The sequence below is a fragment of the Triturus cristatus genome, chromosome 7 (assembly GCF_964204655.1).
Source record: "Triturus cristatus chromosome 7, aTriCri1.1, whole genome shotgun sequence".
NCBI classification, from domain to species: Eukaryota; Metazoa; Chordata; class Amphibia; order Caudata; family Salamandridae; genus Triturus; species Triturus cristatus.
Genome location: NC_140590.1, coordinates 292406135 through 292427880, shown reverse-complemented (window position 1 = coordinate 292427880; position 21746 = coordinate 292406135). Strand labels below are relative to the sequence as shown.

Below are 21746 nucleotides of genomic sequence, written 5' to 3'. Positions count from 1 at the left end.
ATTATCTTTCTCAGTCATGTGAGAATGAAGTCTGACATTCTCAGTAAAACATGTACATCCAACAAGGGCAGAGACTGCCAGTTGATTCTTTTGTGTTCTACTGCAGCTTCCCAGAGTGTTCCAAAGAACAACTAGAGCGCTAACAGTCCTACTTATGACAAACGTATGGCACACCTGAAGCCATCTTGATTGGAATAAAGTGGTAACTCTTAAAACATTTAATTTAAAAAGGAACAAAATGAGGGGGTTCATTTTGCCGTAGAAAGTATGATTAGTGCTGCAGAAAGAAAAATTAGGGCACATTTTGAGTGACTTCTCAAATCCTCTTCTATTTCATAAAAAAATTCTGACATGCAGACTGAAACATGCACTTTCAATACCAGCAGCAGACTTCCCTGGTGAGGAGTAGCTTTACTACAGTGATCTAATGAGCAACTAGAGTGCTAACATTCTGAATTTATGGCAAATGTGTAACACATCTGAATGCCTTCTTGATGGAATCAAAGTAAAAAACTGAAAGTATTCCTACTGAGGAGACTGTAGTAAATGAGTAAATTAGGAATCTTCATAACAAATAAGTCTCCCAAGATGGCCATCAGAGACAAAAGAGCCCAAATGTAGCACACATATCACCCAGATGTAGCCCAAGTATACCCCAATGACAGAATGTCCCAGAGTGTTCTAAAGAACAACTAGAGCGCTAACAGTCTTACTTATGACAAAAGTATGGCACACCTGAAGACATCTTGATTGGAATAAAGTGGTAACACTTAAAACATTTAATTTGCAAAGGAACAAAATGAAGGGGTTCATTTTGCCATAGAAATTATGATTAGTGCTGCAGAAAGAAAAATTAGGGCACATTTTGACTTCTCAAACCCTCTTCTATTTCATTAAAACATTCTGACATGCAGACTGAAACATGCACTTTAAATACCAGCAGCAGACTTCCCTGGTGAGCAGTAGCTTTACTACAGTGATCTAATGAGCAACTAGAGTGCTACCATTCAGAATTTATGGCAAATGTGTCACACACCAAAGTAAACAAGCATTGAAAATGTAATAGGTCTGGCCCTCGTTTAAGTTAAAGCAATTCGGTTTGTAATTAGGTGGCTATTTAGCTTTGCTTTTATTAGTGTTTTCCAAACTTTCATGTACATAACATGCATATGTATGCATATATGTATATGTATATGTATGCGTGCATATATATTTGTATTTATATAGATATGCAGATTATATATATATGTTTATATATGTATGTATGTATATATATATAATATATATATATATATATACACATACATATATATAAATGCAAATATATGCATATATATATGTGCATATGTGTGCTTGGAGAGAGAGGTAGAGAGAGGTAGAGAGGTAGAGAGTAGTAGAGTGAGTAGTAGAGAGTGAGTAGTAGAGAGTGAGTAGTAGAGAGTGAGTAGTAGAGAGTGAGTAGTAGAGAGTAGCAGAGAGAATAGTAAAGAATAGTAAAGAGTAGTAGAGAGTTAGTAGAGAGTGAGTAGTAGAGAGAAAGTAGTAGAGAGAGTAGTAGAGTAGTAGAGAGTGAGTAGTAGAGAGTAGTAGAGTGAGTAGTAGAGAGTAAGTAGTAGAGTGAGTAGTAGAGAGCGAGTAGTAGAGAGCAAGTAGTAGAGAATGTGTAGTAGAGAGTAAGTAGTAGAGAGTAGTAGAGAGTGAGAAGTAGGGAGAGCAAGAGAGTAGCAGAGTAGTAGAGAGTGAGTAGTAGCGTGAGTAGTAGAGAGTAGTAGCGAGAGAGTAGTAGAGGAGTAGAGAGTGAGTAGAGAGTAGTAGAGAATAGTAGAGTGAGTAGTAGAGAGAGTAGTAGAGAGTGAGTAGTAGAGAGTGAGTAGTAGAGAGTGAGTAGTAGAGAGTGAGTAGTAGAGAGAGCAGCAGAGAGTAGTAGAGTGACTAGCAAAGAGTGACTAGTAGAGAGTAGTGAAGAGCGACTAGTGAAGAGTGAGTAGTGGAGAGTGAGTAGTAGAGAGTGAGTAGTAGAGAGTGAGTAGTAGAGAGTGAGTAGTAGAGAGTGAGTAGTAGAGAGTGAGTAGAGTGAGTAGTAGAGAGTGAGTAGTAGAGAGTGAGTAGTAGAGAGTAGTAGAGAGTGAGTAGTAGAGAGTGAGTAGTAGAGTAGTAGAGAGTGAGTGGTAGTGAGTGGTAGAGAGTAGTAGAGAGTAGTGGAGAGTGAGTAGTGGAGAGTGAGTAGTGGAGAGTGAGTAGTAGAGAGTGAGTAGTAGAGAGTAGTAGAGAGTGAGTAGTAGAGAGTGAGTAGTAGAGAGAGAGTAGTAGAGAGAGAGTAGTAGAGAGAGTAGTAGAGAGTGAGTAGTAGAGAGTGAGTAGTAGAGAGTGAGTAGTAGAGAGTGAGTAGTAGAGTAGTAGAGAGTAGTCAGTGTCAGTCAATCAGTGTCAGTCAGTGTCAGTGAATCAGTGTCAGTCAGTGAATCAGTGTCAGTCAGTGAATCAGTGTCAGTCAGTGAATCAGTGTCAGTCAGTCAATCAGTGTCAGTCAATCAGTGTCAGTCAATCAGTGTCAGTCAATCAGTGTCTGTCATTGTCAGCCAGTTTCAGTCAACCAGTGTCAGTCAATCAGTGTCAGTCAGTATCAGTCAGTCAGTGTCAGTCAGTCAGTGTCAGCTAGAGCAGCTCTGCAGACCTGGTTCTCTGGCTCTTAAGCAGCTATGCTGACCTAGCTCTTAGGCTACAGAGCAGCTCTGTTGACCTGGTTCTCTCCCTCTAAAGCAGCTCTGCTGACCTGGTTTCTCTGGCTCTACAGCAGGTCTGCTGACCTGGTTCTCCCTCTAGAGCAGCTCTGCTGACCTGGTTCTCTCCCTCTAAAGCAGCTCTACTGACCTGGTTTCTCTGGCTCTACAGCAGCTCCGCTGATCTGGTTCTATGGCTCTAAAGCAGCTCTGCTGACCTGGTTCTATGGCTCTAAAGCAGCTCTGCTGACTTGGTTCTCTGACTCTAGAGCAGCTCTGCTGACCTGGTTCTCTGGCTCTAGAGCAGCTCTGCTGACCTGGTTCTCTGGCTCTAAAGCAGCTCTGCTGGCCTGGTTCTCTGGCTCTAAAGCAGCACTGCTGACCTGGTTTCGCTGGCTCTACAGCATCTCTGACGACCTGGTTCTCTGGCTCTAGAGCAGCTCTGCTGACCTAGTTCTTAGGCTCTAGAGCAGCTCTGCTGACCTGGTTCTCTGGCTCTACAACAGCTCTGCTGACCTGGTTCTCTGGCTCTAAAGAAGCTCTGCTGACCCGGTTCTATGGCTCTAAAGCAGTTCTGCTGACCCGGTTCTCTGGCTCTACAGCAGCTCTGCTGACCTGGTTCTTTGGCTCTAGAGCAGCTCTGCTGACCCGGTTCTTATGCTCTAGAGCAGCTCTGCTGACCCGCTTCTCTGGCTCTAAAGCAGCTCTGCTGACCTGGTTCTCTGGCTCCAGAGCAGCTCTGCTGACCTGGTTCTCTGGCTCTAGAGCAGCTCTGCTGACCTGGTTCTCTGGCTCTAGAGCAGCTCTGCTGACCTGGTTCTCTGGCTCTAGAGCAGCTCTGCTGACCTGGTTCTCTGGCTCTAGAGCAGCTCTGCTGACCTGGTTCTCTGGCTCTAGAGCAGCTCTGCTGACCTGGTTCTCTGGCTCTAAAGCAGCTCTGCTGACCTGGTTCTCTCCCTCTAAATCAGGTCTACTGACCTGGTTCTCTGCCTCTAGAGCAGCTCTGCTGACCTAGTTCTCTGGCTCTAAAGCAGCTCTGCTGACCTGGTTCTCTGCCTCTAGAGCAGCTCTGCTGACCAGGTTCTATGGCTCTAAAGCAGCTCTCCTGACCTGGTTCTCTGGCTCTAGAGCAGCTCTGATGACCTGGGTTTCTGGCTCTAGAACAGCTCTGCCGACCTGGGTCTCTGGTTCTAGAGCAGCTCTGCTGACCTGGTTCTCTGGCTCTACAACAGCTCTGCTGACCTGGTTCTCTGGCTCTACAACGGCTCTGCTGACCTGGTTTCTCTGGCTCTACAGCAGCTCTGCTGACCTGGTTCTCTGCACTCACGATGCACGCACCCGACTTCACGAAAATATATTTAAAAATAATATAAGTTTATTATGAGTACAAATATATTATTTTTATGAATATCTTAGATAATCTCTTGCCCTAATATGTATATTAATGATCACATACATATCATTTTGGAACATAATTGTTTTTGGCGGGAGTCGCGCACCCAGCGTGCCCCAGCATGTATATGACGTCACGCGGGACACGTAACCGCGCAAGCATCTCGTACCGTAATGCGCATGTGTCGTGAATGCGCTGGAGTAGGAGTCGCGGACTGGTCGCATACCAATTGCGCACATCACGTAATATTAAATGTATATGATGTAACTGAAAAACATCCGTACGCGGATCCTTCACGACTTTTCTAAGATGGCGGCTAGAATGCGTTCACCCACCGTGATGTGTAGGCTTTGAGTGCGCGACTCCGAATTTGTAAAAAAATTTTTATTAAAGATAATAATCTAAATATATTCAAATAAAAAATTAAAACAAGAAAATTCATCAATATTTCAGTTTGAATTTTTTTTTATTTTTTGTGCAATTTTCAGAAAAATATATAATGTTATTTAATGAATAAAATATTTATAAATAAACAGTTAAAAAACTGTAGAAAATCAGTACAAAAAATAGCTATAACTACTATCACACTTAAAAATTAGCATTAAAAAAGCTTTGAAATTCACTGAAAAAAAATAGGTTTCAGAGACGTTATAGTTAGAAATTAGCATTTAAAAAACCTTAGAAATTCACAGAAAAAAACATAGGTTTCAGGGGTGTTATGGTTAGCTGGCCATTTCACTCGTACAAAACCATAGAAATTCCTTTGTTATAGTTAGTTCTGCTAACTATAACTCGCGCGCCCGCAATGCCCTGCTGATGATGTCACACATTGCATCATTCATGACATGGTCAGTGACATCACTGATGACATCGTCCACGTGACAATCTGATACACCTCATCATACACTAGTATAACCTTTCATCACTCACTGTAAAATACAGAGTACCATATTTGAAACCATTGACACACCAATACCAGTTACTACATACCCACTCACTGATTCCTAAGTCTACACACACAACTACCCATTCAAGAACAGAATCATTTATACATGCAGTCTCTAGTTAATTGAACACTATCAAATGCAATTATACACATATATAGACATTGACACATCAGCAGTCATCTTAGTCGGTTATGCAGTCATCCTACTCACTAATGAAAAAAATTAATCACACTTACATTTACTCACTTACACAATTATCCAACAACACCTCATTTATTCAAACACATAGTAACTCATAGTTAATATGTTAAAAAATCACCATTACAATTATACACTCATTCATTTAGTTACTCTCACAATCACTGACTCTTACACATACTTATTTATATACACCAACTCTCACATACAATGACTTTTATTTTTTTTACTTTGATGAAGATGTACTAAAACATATATTCGCTCACCAACACACAAATAAATACACTCAGTCACCCAAACAACTGTTTCCACATGGACTCTTAAACCTATACACCTAGTCAATCAACCATTCACACATCTATGCATAGAGTTACACACACCCCATCCAATCACACACAAACTCAGTGTCCCATACAAATACTCACCCAACTAATCAATAACTAATATATACACTCATGTAGTTAGTGACCAACTGATGCAGCATGTTATACAACAACAGAGACAGTGCTGCACACATTCACATAGTTTAGTTACTAATCCATGTATTAAGTGAGACACTTTTAGTTACTCACTTAGACAGTCAGACAGCTACTAAATCCTCCATCCAGACAGTTATATATCCACTCAATCTTTAATACAGATTGGTATATATATAAAATACATATTTAAATTTCAAACTAAACCACATTCCCTGGATGATGTCATCAGTGATGTCATTTGAGATATCATCAGTGATGTTATCAGTGATGTCACTGACCATGTCATGAATGATGCAATATGTGATATCATCAGCAGTGCATTGCGGGCGCGCGAGTTATAGTTAGCAGAACTAACTATAACAGAGGAATTTCTATGGTTTTGTACGAGTGAAATGGCCAGCTAACTATAACACCCCTGAAACCTATTTTTTTTTCTTTGAATTTCTAAGGTTTTTTAAATGCTAATTTCTAACTATAACGTCTCTGAAACCTATGTTTTTTTCAGTGAATATATATATATATATATATATACACACACACATACATTTATACACACACACATATATAAAAATATATACACACATATATATACACACACACACACACACATATACACAGACACATATTCACACACACACATATTCAAACACACACATACACACACACACACACACACACATATTCACACACACACATATTCAAACACACACATATACACACACACACACACACACACACACACACACACACACACATATATATATATATATTCACTGAAAAAACCATAGGTTTCACACATGTTGTAGTTAGCTGGACATTTTACTGATAAAAAACCAATGAAATTCCCCCGTTATAGTTACTGCAGGCAACTATAACTCACGCGACCGCAATCTTCTGCTGATGCTAATACTGTATTTAGACACTTATTTGCCCATGTCTTCTTCCATTAAATTTTAGCTTTACATAAATTACAAATATTTTTTTTTCATAAAGACACATATGTCATCAGCAGAAGATTGCGGTCGCGTGAGTTATAGTTGCCTGCAGTAACTATAACGGGGGAATTTCATTGGTTTTTTATCAGTAAAATGTCCAGCTAACTATAACATGTGTGAAACCTATGGTTTTTTCAGTGAATTTGCAAGGTTTTTTAAATGCTAAGTTACTTTACGCCATTCGTGGCGTGCGCGCCCAGTTAACGCAGTTCGTTCCGTGCGCGCACGGTGCGCTTCGCGCACCGTGGGCGCACAGTGTGCACGCGGTGCGCTTCGCGCACCGCGCGCCCACTTTACGCAGTTAGTACCGTGCACGCACAGTGGTCACGCGGTGCGCTGCGCGCACCGCGTGCCCACGTTAAGCGGGATGGGCCATGTACGCACGATGCGCTTCGCGCACCGTGCGCACATGGGGGACATATTTTGCGCATCTTTGTGAAATGTATTCTTTGTTAACTTCTTAGATGTTATATGCCATGCACAAATGGTGCCCTTCGAGCACCATTTGCACACGGGGTGGGGAGAATGTGGATAATTTTTTTTTTTTTTTACAATTTTTTACCGTACGCGTACGGTAAGCGTCATCGGCGATTTTCCGAAAAAAAAAATTATTTTTTTTTTGGGCTTGGGGGTGGTTTGGGGACCCCTGTATCAATGCTGGGTGGTTAGGATCTCATGAAACTGCCTCTTTACACATTTTTGGGGTTCGTTTTTGCTGCCCAACTCAGGAAGCGAGAGAGAAAATGGCGGCCGCCGCTTCCTGGTTTCGACCGATTCGAATGTTTACTAAGATCTAAGAGCCAATCAGAATCGCGCTCGCGCACGCCACCGTACGCGTACGGTAAGCGCACCGTAAGCTGCCACAGATATATATATTGATTTAAAGGCTATTTTCTCAGAATCTACTGAACAGATTTACACCAAACCTACAAAAGGCACTTCCTTGACCTGGGGACTACCTCTCTGCCAAATTTCATTAAATTCTGTTCAGCCGTTCGGGCTGTAGCCCTGTCTAAAGGTCCTATGGAAAAATGCATGGGAAAAACGCGTTTTGGGACCCCCCTTTTATCTCAGCCCCCGCTTGACGAATCCCCCCGAGACTTTCAGGGTAGGAGCGGAGCGTAGCGCCCCACCTATTTTGAAAAATTCGCGAGGATTCGTCGACCGGCGCCAAAGTTATTCAAAATAGAATGTTGCGGATTTCCTATGGAAACGTGGTCCTAACTATAACTACCTACTGGCGACCGCCAGTAGGTAATATATATATATATATATATATATATATATATATATCAAGGACCCTGGTGGTTCGAAACGCGTTATGGCGGCTATGCACAAAAATTAAAACAAGATTGCACTTACAAAGTGGAGCTCTTGCCTTTTTTCAGCTCCGAGAGAAATAGGAAACTGGTTGGAGAAAGGAGGAGATATATATATATATATATATATATACACACACACACACACACACACACACACATATATACACACACACACACGCACATATTGCAGCGCGCTCACGGGGTCAAATAAAAATTTATTCAATCACAGCATTCGCGTTTCAGCAGCATTGCCTTCCTCAGTGCTTGTTGATTAAAAACACTAGGCACGAAACAGTCCCAATTTTAAAAGCATTCAACTATCACTCCCATTGGTGGAGCACATTTCATGGTTAGAGACAAAGGACTATAGTCATCTTCCATTCATTGTGGTTAACTATGGGAGCCATGATAGCGCAATGTTATCCATTTTCTTTTCAAATGGCAGTCTCTGTGTTTTTAGGTCTCTCCTACGCAGCGCACATGCGCTGCGTAGGAGGAGATCTTTAGCAATCAATTCAGTTTTTGGCCCAAAAACGTGTGTGCGTTACATTACTTTTAATGGCAACGCGTGCATGTTTGGAGATTCCCTTGCGGGAGCGAGCTTTGAAACTATCTGTTTGTAATTAACAGATGGTTCCTGCTCACTCCCGCAAGGGAAACAGGCGCAGGCCCCCTCCTCTCTCCCCTCCTGCCTCCTCCTCCTCCTCTCCTCGTCGATCCAGGTCGTAGCTAGATCACATACCATTACAACGCGGGGGGGTTACTAGGGTCTATTGTGGCTGGTGGCCCCAGAACTCAGTGTGAGTCAGAGATAGCTATGACTGTCCACACTTCGGGCTCACAAATCCAATGAGTTCATGGGTTAAAAGCAAAGAGGCTGAATTTCAACCTCAGCTGACAAAGATTATTTAACGAGAGAGACATCAAATGGTGTAACTGCAGCAAACAAGTTCCAAGAGTTTGCTTGGCAAATTAAAGTGCTTTACAGAAAACTCCTAAGTGTTGAAGTAAATGTAAAGTGGATGTTTGCGTCAATTATTTCAGGTTGTCATTCAGTTTTCACGATACAAAAACAATGCGTCATGCTTGAGACTATAGTAAATTGTCCTACAAGGCTTGCTTGTTACCGAGTCTTACATACGTTACTCACTTTGCCTTCAACTCCCAGAATGCTTAGCTTCTCTAGTCAATCACAATCTTAATCCCGCACAATTAGTTCCAGGAGGAGCGTTCTGATGCGCGGACCTCGGGCTTGATTGCGGTGAGTGTGGAGTATTTCCTGAGTTTAAGCCCACCTATGGATCAAGTAAGGTAGCGGCACTGGGATTACTATTTCCCTTCACCAGGATTTATTCCTTTTTTCCTCAGTCAAAGCCATTTAATGTTATTCCTGGCAGTTCTGTCAAAATTGCGCTCATTATGTTGATCTTTGGTGACAAAGCAATTATCAGAAACTTTGCCTGTCAACATTCTATTCCTTACGTAATTATCATTGTGAAATGCGTTTCTGTACTCGCAGCACTCTTCTTGTTCACTGAATGCGGCTCATTCTCTGTGTTACGTTTGCCATGCACACTCGCTAAAATGGTTTTATGGATGTGTAGCTTGGTGTGGACCTATCTGTACTACATCCAGCTCCACCAAGTGCCAAGCATCATGGGTCCGACTCAGACTAAAATCATTAGTCATTCCAGCATTCCACAACTGGATTATTTTGTCATGCAATTTGTAGAGTTACTCTGTGCTCAGCAGCAGTCATTCTTTTGGTGCCACAAGTGGGAAAAGCTATTTGTCAGCAAGACGAGAAAGACTCTGAAACTCAGCATATAACTGCTAATGATGTCTGCAGCCAGGACAGATGATAAGGGGTCAAGGAAAGATTAACGGCTGTTGTGGGTAAACCTTGGGACTGTGTGCATTGTGTTACAAGGCTGATGGTAGGTGGTCCGTGCTCTCTGCATATGCAGGTAACTTTAAATTCAATGGCATTATGCCACCAGTAAGCAGTGCTCCCTCAGTTCAAGTACATTTGAACAACAAGCACTGGCATAGCCAATAGGTCTCGTCTTTGGGACCTTATAAGTGTTTAGCCATGCAACACTTGATGTTGTTGCACCAGGGACATTGTGCTGGATAACTAAACACTTATAAGGTCCCAAAGGCGAGACCTATTGGCTATGCCAACACTTGTTCCTCTTGACATTAATTCATCCCAATGCCACAGTAATAGGTGTTATACCACACTGGAACTGAAGTTTGACATTTGTGATAGCCATGGCTCATTCGCCATAGGCCAGCCCCTATATCACGTGCCAACTGCCCCTCATTTGCCGCACTTCGAAAGCTCATCTGCAGGTATCCGTTGCATAACAGAATATCCTGAGTTCAATAACTCACCCTGTTCCAGGATGGAAAATCATTCCTGTGTAGAATAAAACCTAGTAAGGAGATGTATATATATTCTCATTTTCTTTTTTTTCTCTCTCGCAGTAACCCCCCCATCCCCCACAATACTGATGCACTTTCACTTGATGTGCCCTGGGTCCCTGCCAATCAGGTTCCCAGGGCCTGTGTTCTTACCCCAAAACTAACCCAATTGGCATGTCTGGCCACAGGTCAGCCTTTGGTATATAGTACCACAGGTACATTGGGGCACTGTGACCAGAGAAGACCTCTAAGGGCTGCAGTATTTATTGTGCCACCCTGGGAGGGCAGACGCGGACACACACATGTGGACGCGGACACACACATGTGGACACGGACACCCCCTCCCCCCATATTGTCTCGGCCCCCGATTTGTCAACCGGGGGTGAGACAAAAGGGGGGTTCCAAAACGCGTTTTCCCCAAGTTAATTTCCATAGCAACTTTAGACAAAGCTACAGCCCTTATTGCTGAACAGAAAGGCAAAAAGGTAGGTATTGGTCCATAAAGCACCCCTTTTTTTTTAAATGGTGTAAATCCGTTTGGTAGTTCCTGAGAAATTTGAAAAAGAAAAGTTACGATATCTGAGCACCGAGGAGGAGTCGCAACTCCTCCCGAGTACGAGCTGACTTCTGATTGGCTGCCAACACTTCCTGGTTTGGAGTGTTGGCAGCCATCTTGTGACTCGGTAACCGAGTCACAAGAAAACAGTGAAACCAACATTAAAAAACAAAAAAAGGGGGCAGGGAAGAAAGCCTCCCCACACGCCCCAGGGAACACCACCTCCCCGGGGCACTAAATATTCAAATTCGGTGGCCCGTTACAGAACCTCGGCCCCGGGGACCACCACTCCCTGGAGCTTTAGAAATGAAGGGAGGGAGGCCGCATGGTCCCCCTCCTGGAGTCCTTGATAGCCCTGGGGACCGCCACCCCAGGGCCGGCTCCTGCACTGTCCTGGGGTGCCCTTCCCCGGGACATTGCCGATTGCTATGGCAGGGCGGGAGCACGGCTCCCGCCCTGCCATACCAAACTCTGCGTTGCTTGATTGAAGCGAGAGCAGATTTACCTTCGCTTCAATCAAGCAAAGCAAGATTGCTTTTGCACAAGGAGAGCTGCATATCTGCAGGAGGCGGGGAGCCGGCGGGACCGTGGGGGCATTGGGGCTCCCCCCCCCACAGTCTCTAACGGAGAGGCCAGGCCCTGGAGGATGGGGTCCCCGGGGCCATAATTGGCCTGAGGAGGGGGGCCACGCGGCCCCCCTCCAAATAATTCTAAAATTAAATTTAAAAAAAAGTTTGGCCATGCCCCGGTGGATGGGGTCCCCGGGGCCGAAATTGGCCTCGGGAGGGGGTCCACGCGGCCCTCTTCCCAATTTTAAAAAAAATAATTAAAAAGGGGTCAGGCCCAGGGGGATGGGGTCCCCAGGGCCCCAAAAATGTAAAAGAAGGGGGCCACACAGCCCCCCCCCTTGTAAAAATAAAAAAAGTTGGCATCTTGCCGGAGTCCACGCTCCCTTTCCCCACCACTCTGCAAATGCGTTGTTAGTTGGGGAATTAATTCCCCTTGAAAACTGAGGGTCCCTGGGGGCCAAATAGCCCACCAGATACCTCCAGTATGCTCCACAGAGCTGCGTTGCTGAGAGGTGGTCCGAGGCCATGCCCCTTTTCACACTACTCTGCAAACGCACTCTTGGCGCACTGCTGGTGGGGTGATGAGGTCCTCTTGTGGACTTCATCCCCGAGATGTGTGGTGCTTAATGGAGGTACTTGGTAGGCTAGTTGGCCCCCAGGGATCCTCAGTATTCAAGGGGACTTAATCCCCCAACTTAGAACGCTCCAGGGGGCGCGTTTGCAGAGTAGTGGAGAAAGGGGGCGTGGCCTTTGTCCACCTCTCAGCAATCTCACTGTGTGGGGCTTACTGGAGGTAAGAGGGAGGCTAGTTGGCCCCTAAAGGACCCCCAGCAGTGAAGGGGACTTCAATCCCCATCCAAGAGCACACCAGGGAGCACGATTGTAGAGTGGTGGGTAAAGGGGGCGTGGTCTGCTACGAGTACTTACCAATGCTGCTGTGTGGGACTTACTGGAGGTAATAGGCGGGGTAGTTGGCCCCAAGGATGTCCTTGGGGGCCAACTACCCCTCTTGTTACCTCCAGTGAGTCCCACACAGTGGGATTGCTAAGACTTCTTCATAGGCCATGTCCCCCTTTCTCCACCACTCTGCAAACGTGACTATTACTTAAAGAAGCATCTTTCTGCACCTCTGACTTGGAGGTAGTTTCAATCCCCCTGCCCTATTATATACTAGGTGCTTACAGAGGCGGCCATGCCAATCACAGGGGTACCCCAACCCATAGTGTACCCTTGTATATGTAGGTGTTTTCACTGTATTCTAAGTGTCCTTTACCATATCACTGGACCCGGCTGGTTAGTCAAAGTCAGTTACCACCAGTACCAGTCAGCAAAAGGTTGGGGGCACAGGATGACTTTGCAACAAGGCCTCTTTCTCTTTCTGCATATATCTTGCTACTTTCTGCACCTTTCTTTGTCTTTCTGGACTTCTGTTGCCTCTTTCTGCATTTCTCTTGCTTATTTATGCGCCTTTCTTCCTCTTTCTGCACATGTCCTACCTCTGTAGGCATAGTTAGAAATTAGCATTTTAAAAATCTTTGAAATTCGCTGAAAAAAACATAGGTTTCAGGGACGTTATAGTTAGAAATTAGCCTTTAAAAAACCTTTGAAATTCACTGAAAAAAACACAGGTTTCAGGGACGTTATAGTTAGTTGGACATTTCACTCGTACAAAACCAGAGAAATTCAGCCGTTCAGCTATTACTCGCGCCTCCGCAATGCACTGCTGAGGACATCACATATTACATCATTCATGACATGGTCAGTGACATCGTGTTGTTATAGTAGAGGTTTAGGAACATGCCACCAAAATAAGGGTCAGCAATGAGAAAAATTGCCTTTATTACAAATACTACCACTCTCCCAACAAGTCATCAAAGATAGATTCTACCATATAAGACCATCAAGAATATTCTGAGCTTTAAATACAATGCCAAAATGTTACGGGAGCTCGTTATCTTCAGATTGGATTATACAAACGAGACGTATGCAGATGCCCATATTATCATCTTTGGAAGCTTAAGCAAACAGAATACAACAGCCTGGATGTTGGCTGCAGAGACAATGTGATGTCTTCAGCATAGTAAGAAAAATAGTGGAAAAAATCTCAAGAGCAACCAGGAGACAAAATCAGTTCAAGCTCCAACCACCTCCCACTAATATTTCAGATGACATCCCATATTTAATATTCCAACTCCACATTCTAGCATCAAGCCTATCGCAGTGCTACTAGGCTATAACTGGTTTCCAGTGATAGAGGATTCCATTTAAATTATAGTGCGTGCTTCATAAAGGGTTGAACTTACAAGAACCTATTTTCTCGATGAACAATTAATCAATCTATGATTTGTAGAGAGCGGGCATTAATTGGGAAGGGCTCAAGGTACTGGAGTTGCTAGCTGCTATGAGATAATCTTGTTCATTCGGACAGCCAGGTCTTGATTTCTTTCCTGAACTGCAGGAGCAATGAGGCAGCCCTGAGGTGCAGGTGAAGGTTGTTCCAAGCTTTGGCCGTCAGGTGTGAGAAGGAGCACCCTCTGTGGTTGCCTAAGGGGATTTGGGGAGTATCTGCTAGGAATAGGGAGGTGGTTTGTAGGTGTCTGGTAGGTTGGTGGACGGTCATGCATTTGCTGAATGCAGGTCCTTTGTTGTGTAGGACTTTGTATGCGTGGGTTAACATCTTCAACTGGCCTCCATGATGGAGCATGCATAGGGTGTGTAAGCAGGTGGAGGAGACTGCGTTTACCTGATTCTTCATGCATAGCTTGCTATCTAAGCTGATGCTGAGGTTGCGGGCGTGGTCTGTCTGGAGGGCCGAGTTCAGCTGGCCACCATGCATCATTCCACGGCGAGTTGTTGCAAAAGATGACTTTAGCCTGGTCCCAGTTGAGCTTGAGACAGTTGTCCTTCATCCAGTCGGCAACGTTCATCATACATCTGTGGAAGTTGGCTCTGGTGGAGGAGGGGTCTTCTATAAGCGTGAGGCTGGGTGTTGTCGGTGTAGGAGATGATGTTGAGTCTGTGCGATGTGACTGTGTTGGCCGGGGGGGGGGGGGGAGGTGGGGGTCATGTATGCGTTGAAGAGGGTGGGGCTAGGGACGATCCTTAGGGGACGCCAAGGTATTGATAAATGTCCCTGCAAGGTTACTACCAGGTACTAGACAGTGGATTTAGAAATTCTAGGAAAGGAGAGAACAATTTGCATAGAACATACTATTTTGGGAAATCTGATCCAATCCAGACTGCCTTAAATTCAGGTTTTTAATTGTAGTCTGATATTCAACCATCTGGATGGCTGTTGTCTAGCACCTTGAGGCCACAGAGGACATTCTGCAGTACACTATCAATGTACATTTAAAATACATATGTTGAGCAGAGTTAAGCGTAATGCTAGTGTTCTATGCAGGAATTTGTTAAGAGGCACACAATATGTAGATTTGGCCTAAGAATGTTGTCGTCCATGGAATAGTTGCGTAGTGTTTCATTGAGATGTACTGACACCAGATGCTTAATCACTTTTAATAATTGTGATTTGGAAATGATTCTCTAGTGAAAACTTATTTAAACGTTGTTTAAAAAAAACAAATGCTTAACGTGAGGCACCTAACATAGCAAATGCATTGTCAAAGTGATCCAGGTATTTTCCAGAGCAACTTAATTGCTTTTAGTGCTAAATGACTTAATCTCTATAAAAATCTGAGGAGAGTAGGAATCCTGCCCTTTATTTAATAGACACCACCTCCCTAATGGATGGTCATGACTTCAATAATACCTTTCTTTTCTGCACCATTAAGTTCTTTGCCAATGTCCAATCACAGCCTTGTAAATGCTTACTTCAATTACCCTCCCATACAGTCTAGTACTTTTCATCACACCGGCATCCATGGGATACCAGATGCTCCAACACCTACCTCACTTGGTCCTCTGTATTCCAGACATTCCCATCACTAAAGCTCTCTAGTATGGTTAGCCCTACCCAGCACTCTCACTTAATTAGCTCTCGAGTTCTCAGATACTCTTTTCCATTGTTGCCTCCCCTGCACCAAGGTATTCTCGTCCACTCGTTATCTTTCGCTTGAGGGTAGTACCTACTATTTTATACTATCCTGCACTCCCCCACCATGTGCTGGATGTCCTCCACTGATTCCTCCACACTAAGTCTAACTGGCAAGTTCTCCTGTACCATAATCTAATTTTCTAGGTAATTCCTCTGTACACCGTGGCTCTCCCACCCACACTGCACATTACTTCCTTGCAATGCCCTGGCTCTTCGTGCTAGCAGTTCCTCAACTACACCTTCATGTTAACAGCCATTGCATCACACACAGGTAACTGCCACACTACCAGGGAAACCCTGGTAGCCTTTGCTCACCAATGCTAATAGATGCTTTTTCACCACACCACAGCTTTGCCACGCCTCCAGATAGTTCATCAACTCACTCAAGACACTCTTGTAGTATAGCCCTGCTGGCACAAAGCCATATGTTTCATTATGATGCTATTTGGTTACTTTCTTAAGCTTTTCCGACTCTGCGGGCTAAAACGTTGGAACCTTCAAGACTGTTTACCCTGAAATTAGTATGAGCTGGTGAACATTTGTTTGAAAATATAACAGTCTCTGATATAACCAGTTTTAGGACATGGTTAAACTCACCGCTTTTGGAAGGCAAATCTCTGCGACCAGGTAGCTGGGGTGCCCTTCGTCAGGCTCTGCTGTGATGGTAATCTCAGGGACTGCTGGAGAGCTGCAAACACAGAGGAATAATATTTAGCAAGTAATAATTGAGCAGTAATGCACTTCTAAGCACCACAAAAAGCAAACCTGCAATGCACCTAATGCGACCAATTCTTTTGCTTTGTACTGTTTTCCAATGATCAACTTTCTCTGTTAATCTTATTTTTATAATGGTATCTGGGGACCACTGGTTACTTACCTTCATGGCTTGGCGGATGCTGGTTCAAATCATAACACTCCTACGAGCAGTCCTGCACGCACACCTTTACGCTTGACCAATACCCACACTAATGAGCCTTTACCTCTATAAATTGTGACTGGTACGGTGATACCAAACTTGTCTCTGTATGACTCAGTCTTATCTCAGCTGACTGATGTGGGAATTGGTCCTGTTGGCTACTGCTGGTTACTTTTTATACCTGTATGTGAAGCAATTTTCCACTACGCTCTGACGATGCAACTACTTTACAGTTTGTATCAATGTGTTCATAATGAAAATGTTCAATAAAAAAAATAAAAATCTTATTTTTATAATCGGAAAACATAATATATTTTAATAACAATGCACAACTAGCAACCACACTATGAACACTTTTTCAAAACATCTAACAACTTAAAACATCTTGGGCCAGAACTGCTCTCATGTGACATTAGTTTCAGCCAAAATATTTGTTAAAAAAATGAAAAAGTAACAGTTTTTGTGCTAGATTGGGGAGAGATAGCTAAAGAAGAAGCCCAGTAACACAATACTCTGCTGAATAAAGAGAAATCTTTGGAAATCAGATGCAGGTGACATGCTGGTTATGAAAGGCATCCATATTGATAATGCAGTTGGAGAAGCAAAGAAACTAATAACACTGATTGTGCAGGAAACAACCAGTAGGAATGCCTTTCTCAAATGACTAAGATATCACACACTTGCATAGCAGCACACTGCAACTCTTTTACCTTGGAAAACACAATTTTGTAGTCAAAACCTGTATTCCACATTCTATGGAGAAAATATAAATTGTGCAAGGAAGCGGAGCCCCATCATTTTCTCACCCTCTCCCTGTATATCCAATATTTTAGACAAGTGAAGCATTCCAGGTTAAAGCCCTTACATTTTAAATACAACTAGTTTTGGGTAAAAGCTCTTTTTACTGAGACCATGCATGTACTAGGGCGGCACCAGACAGCCGAGGCAAGCTTGTGCTAGGGATAATGACAGGGCTCCTTGAAATTGTTCTGTGTTTATAAAAAGGAGGCGACTAAGGGATCCTTCTAATGAGGTCATGCATGTAAGAAGGTGAAGATTGTCTTTACACAAAGGTATCAACTAAGAGCTTCTTCAACTAAGACCATGAGTTTTCAAGGGCAGTATCTGAGGGCTCCAACTAAGGTTTGGCTTTTATATCAGTAGTGCATGAGGGCTCCTTCATCTTAGGTTGCGCTTCTACAAGGACAGTGATGAAGGCTCTTTTAACTGACGGCTGAAGGATGGGGTTAAGCGCCACATTTTCAAGAAGTCTAAATATCCACCTACTTTTTAGGAGGTTCTACTAGTCAACCCAGTGCTTTGTAGCGACCCAGAAGGCGAGGAGCAGCAGGTTACTAAACTCCAAACCGATGCATAAAATTATTAATAGAACCCACCATATCTTATAGAATTTTTGCTGGTAGAGCCAATAGAATGTAAGTAGTTGTAACATTCTTTGCTGGCAATTACTTTCAGGAACTTCTGAGGAAGGAGGTAGAAAGATAACTTCCTCACCCTAGCAATCTGATTGCCACTTTTCTATGAATATTTTTACGACTTTTTATATATAGCAGTAAAAATGTTGTCTTGCAGCAGCTTCTAATCTACGGATGAATACAGGTTTTTGTTTCTTTTTTCTTTAAACGGACAACAGAAAATTATCATCATAATGGAAAGAGTATCTCTATCTTATTTTGAGAGAAAAACAGTTGTGCTTTGAAAGAAAACAAGCTAAATAGGGCTTAGCTGTGGAGGTAAAGCTGGTAGCATTTTAAGGGATAGGAAGAACGGTGGACTGAGGAACAAAAGACAACTTACGATTCAAGCTCACACACCAGAGGTCTGCTGCAGGGCTCTGGAGCTGGGCTGTAAAACAGAGAACAACAAGGTCAAACACAGCACTGTGCAGACAAGAGTAACCCACAACCACATTCGAGAAGCGAGAACAAGGCTAGTGCGAATGAAGCAGGCCACTCACAGCCATATCAGAACCCAAATGGACTCAAAGGATGCCTTTGCTAGTGGGTATTTGGCCGATCTATGACAAAATGAAAGACATTCCTAGGTTGCACAGTTCATTTAGACCTCCGTTAACCACCATAGTAAACAATACCTTCACACCAGGCTATGCATGCTATGCACAAACGCATAGACTTAAGGTCACTGATTCCAGGGACATGCATTGGCTATGCTCCAAACCATTGTGAATTGTAGCAAGAGATGATCACTTTATGTGGGGAAGTCTGTGCAAGAGTGCAAAGCGCTCTTTTCTAGGAAGGACTCTTGGCACTACAAAGCATAAGATACTAACGGGAGACAGTTCTTTCGGTAAAACAATGGATGCTAGGTCTTTTCCCAAATATGAGCATGAGAGGTGAGGATTTTACTATTTTGGGGAGTGATGCAGGGTTGCAGAGCCAGTAGGGAAATGATATTATTCCCAAATCAAGATTTGCGGAATTGTGGGATATTAAGTAAGAGTTGGTAGAAGATCAGAGCCATCGCCTGGTTTGTAGCTCCGAATTTTGTAGAATAGGAAGCCAGAGACGTGTCAACACATACATGGGCCCTTGAAAGGAATTCTCTTGGCTACGTACGTGGGTAGCACAATCCGTACTGCAGGCCCACGAGTAGCGGTCGACTCACAAGCCCCGCCACCCGCAGTGCCTTGGGACTGACAAAACTGAGGTCAGCATCCCCTTCCTCCCCTCAGCCACAGTAGGAAACCTACCTCTCCCTCTCCATATAGTGTACCACAATAGAATACACTGTGCATAGAGGTCTAGGAGACCCTTATTGGTTTACAGAGGTAAAAGTAGATAACACTAACGCTCTATTTTGTGGAAGTGTGGGTGAGCAGTTAGGCTTATCAGAGGGTAGTGCTAAGCATTTTTTGTACACACCAAGGCAATAAATGATACACACATTAAATGACTGAAGCCGAGACTGAATTAAAAAAATAGTACTTATTTTTACATAAATATTAGACCAAGGACTTTGGGTACAAGATAAATACTTTTCGCAATACAAGAAAATCACAGTAAATGCAATGTCTACAGTTGTGCACAGTTACGCACAATCCATTTCCTATGGGAGGAAATAGGCACGTTGAAAAAAGATTTTATACAGTTGTTTGTATGGTTCACCTTTTAGAAATCGAGGAACTTAGGGCCAAGGTCCAAAGTTACAAGGCCAATTTCTCGGTAGTGTCCTGGGTTTCACCGGGAGCAAGGATAAGGGGGCTTAGTAGCTGGCACGCCACAAAGCAAGGGGGCCACCTGTAAAGCAATGCATAGGGAGACTTGCAGGCAAGTCCGAAAGCTCTCAAGGGAGAGTAGAGGTCGCAAGGGCTGAGGGACCACGAGAGCACAGCTGGATTGAACATGCCCTGGCCGGGCAAGCTGGGTGCATTGAAGATGTGCAGCTGAGTAATGGAGTGCAAAGAGACACTTTGCGGTCAGCGGCTGGCACGTCTGAGCAACAATTCTGGAGCTGCTGGGCCACTGCTGAGATGGGTCTCCGGAGTCCTGAAGCCCCTTGTCGGGTTCTGTCTCGCTGTAAAGTTGAAGTCCATCTGGACTGGGTTTTGTAGGTTTTTGCAGCAAGGGGTCCGGTACCTCAGGTATTCATGCATTTCAGCTCCAGTGGGTCCTGGAGCCTCAAGATTTGGTGCAGAGGCCGAGCTGACCCTCCAGAGCAAGTGTACCTCCTGCGGGTACTCTGGGACATTGGACGGGCTAGGGAGCTGGGTGAAGCTTGATCTGACTTTGCTGGTTTTGGTGCCCGCGGCTACACCCAAAATTCACCACGAGATCTGCAGTGCTCTGTCCAACAGTGTTTCTTTGTTCGTCGTCTTCTTGTGTCTGAGGAATCTAGTTTCAGGGTCTAGGAAAGCCACCTAAGTGCTCAATTTAAAGGCGGTTACAAGGGAGAGACAGGCAGTGGCCAATGGGCCCACTACCTGGGGTGTCTACACCCTCTACTATGCCCACCTCCGGTGGGAGGGGGACACAGACCTAGCCCTGATTGGTGAAGCCCCACCATCTTCAAGATGGTGGCCACTGAAAAACGTGCTTCACCTCGCCTCCTATCAGGAGAGGCTAGGGTCGCGTTACAAAGGCGGCAAGGCCTTTGAACGTTCTCGCCACCGATGGCTCTTCCTGGCCGTGGGGAGGTGTTGGAATAGAAATGCTTTGAGCCGAATTCTCTATGCATTGCACGATTTAACTTAGCATTAGCTGCACCATTTTGTATTCAGCTGCCATTTTGAGCCATGATCGAAACTAACTTCTGTCTCACTCTTATGTCTGCATCAGCAAAAAAGCAGCTGCTATATAATTTTTTCTCTTTGTATTTCTTCAAGGTTGAGCTTTGCTGTGCTAATGAATAGACTGTTTTTGTCATCACATACCTTTCTCACTAGATAGGCCTGCTCCCACTCTTCGAGTGGCAGGCGCAGGCAGAGCAACCTTGACGCTGAGATAGCATGTACCCGATCCCAGGACTGCCACTCATCCCATCTGTATCTCCTTTGCTCACCAGCTACCAACTGGAAGTTCAGTCTGAGCGTGTTTTTAGTGGTTCTAAAGATGTACATTATGAGTTACCATGTTGGCAGAAGTCAGTCCCACTGCCGCAATCTAAAGAGACTGGTCAGATTGGACGCCACTCGACTGTACCATAAATAAATATCTGTGGTTTGTATTCTCTACTGTCTGACCGACTCTTCATTTGTATGGAAGGCTGAGAGGTGGTCGCGAGTGACCCAGGTGACCCTAAACGGGACACTTCCTTCAGAGGTGTGAGCACCTCCACCCAGGGCTGGCATTGTTCCCGACCTCTGTGTGTGCAGGCGCTCACCCCATGAGGTCAGAACTCTGGTGGTGACAGGCCAGATTAAGACCAGTTGGTGACCCCACTAAGGATTGGTGGGTTTCAGGGGACACCTCTAAGGGGTTCTCTGCGTGAAATTATTAATCAATCCGACACTGGAATCACTGCAGGTTTATTAGGATGAGATGTTTGGTATCAAACATCCCATAGTACAATGGAGGTATCATGGAGCTAGGAACCTTGTAATGACGAGTGTCCAGCCCATTCACTCTCTATGGCTTCCCTGTTCACTTACAATATTCAAGAATCAACATGGATATTGCAGGGCAATATCTGC

General features: G+C 44.1%; 1 protein-coding gene across 2 annotated transcripts in view; it reads right to left on the bottom strand.

Moving 5' to 3' along the window:
- PIH1D1 (PIH1 domain containing 1) overlaps positions 1–21746 on the bottom strand; it is a 176519-nt gene that overhangs the window by 60655 nt on the left and 94118 nt on the right. For both annotated transcript variants that reach the window (XM_085616326.1, XM_085616327.1), the window contains exons 8-9: positions 18395–18442; positions 16258–16348 (exon numbers count right to left, since the gene is read on the bottom strand). In XM_085616326.1, coding sequence (XP_085472452.1) covers positions 16258–16348; positions 18395–18442 — 139 coding nt within the window. The remainder of the gene's footprint in view (positions 1–16257; positions 16349–18394; positions 18443–21746) is intronic.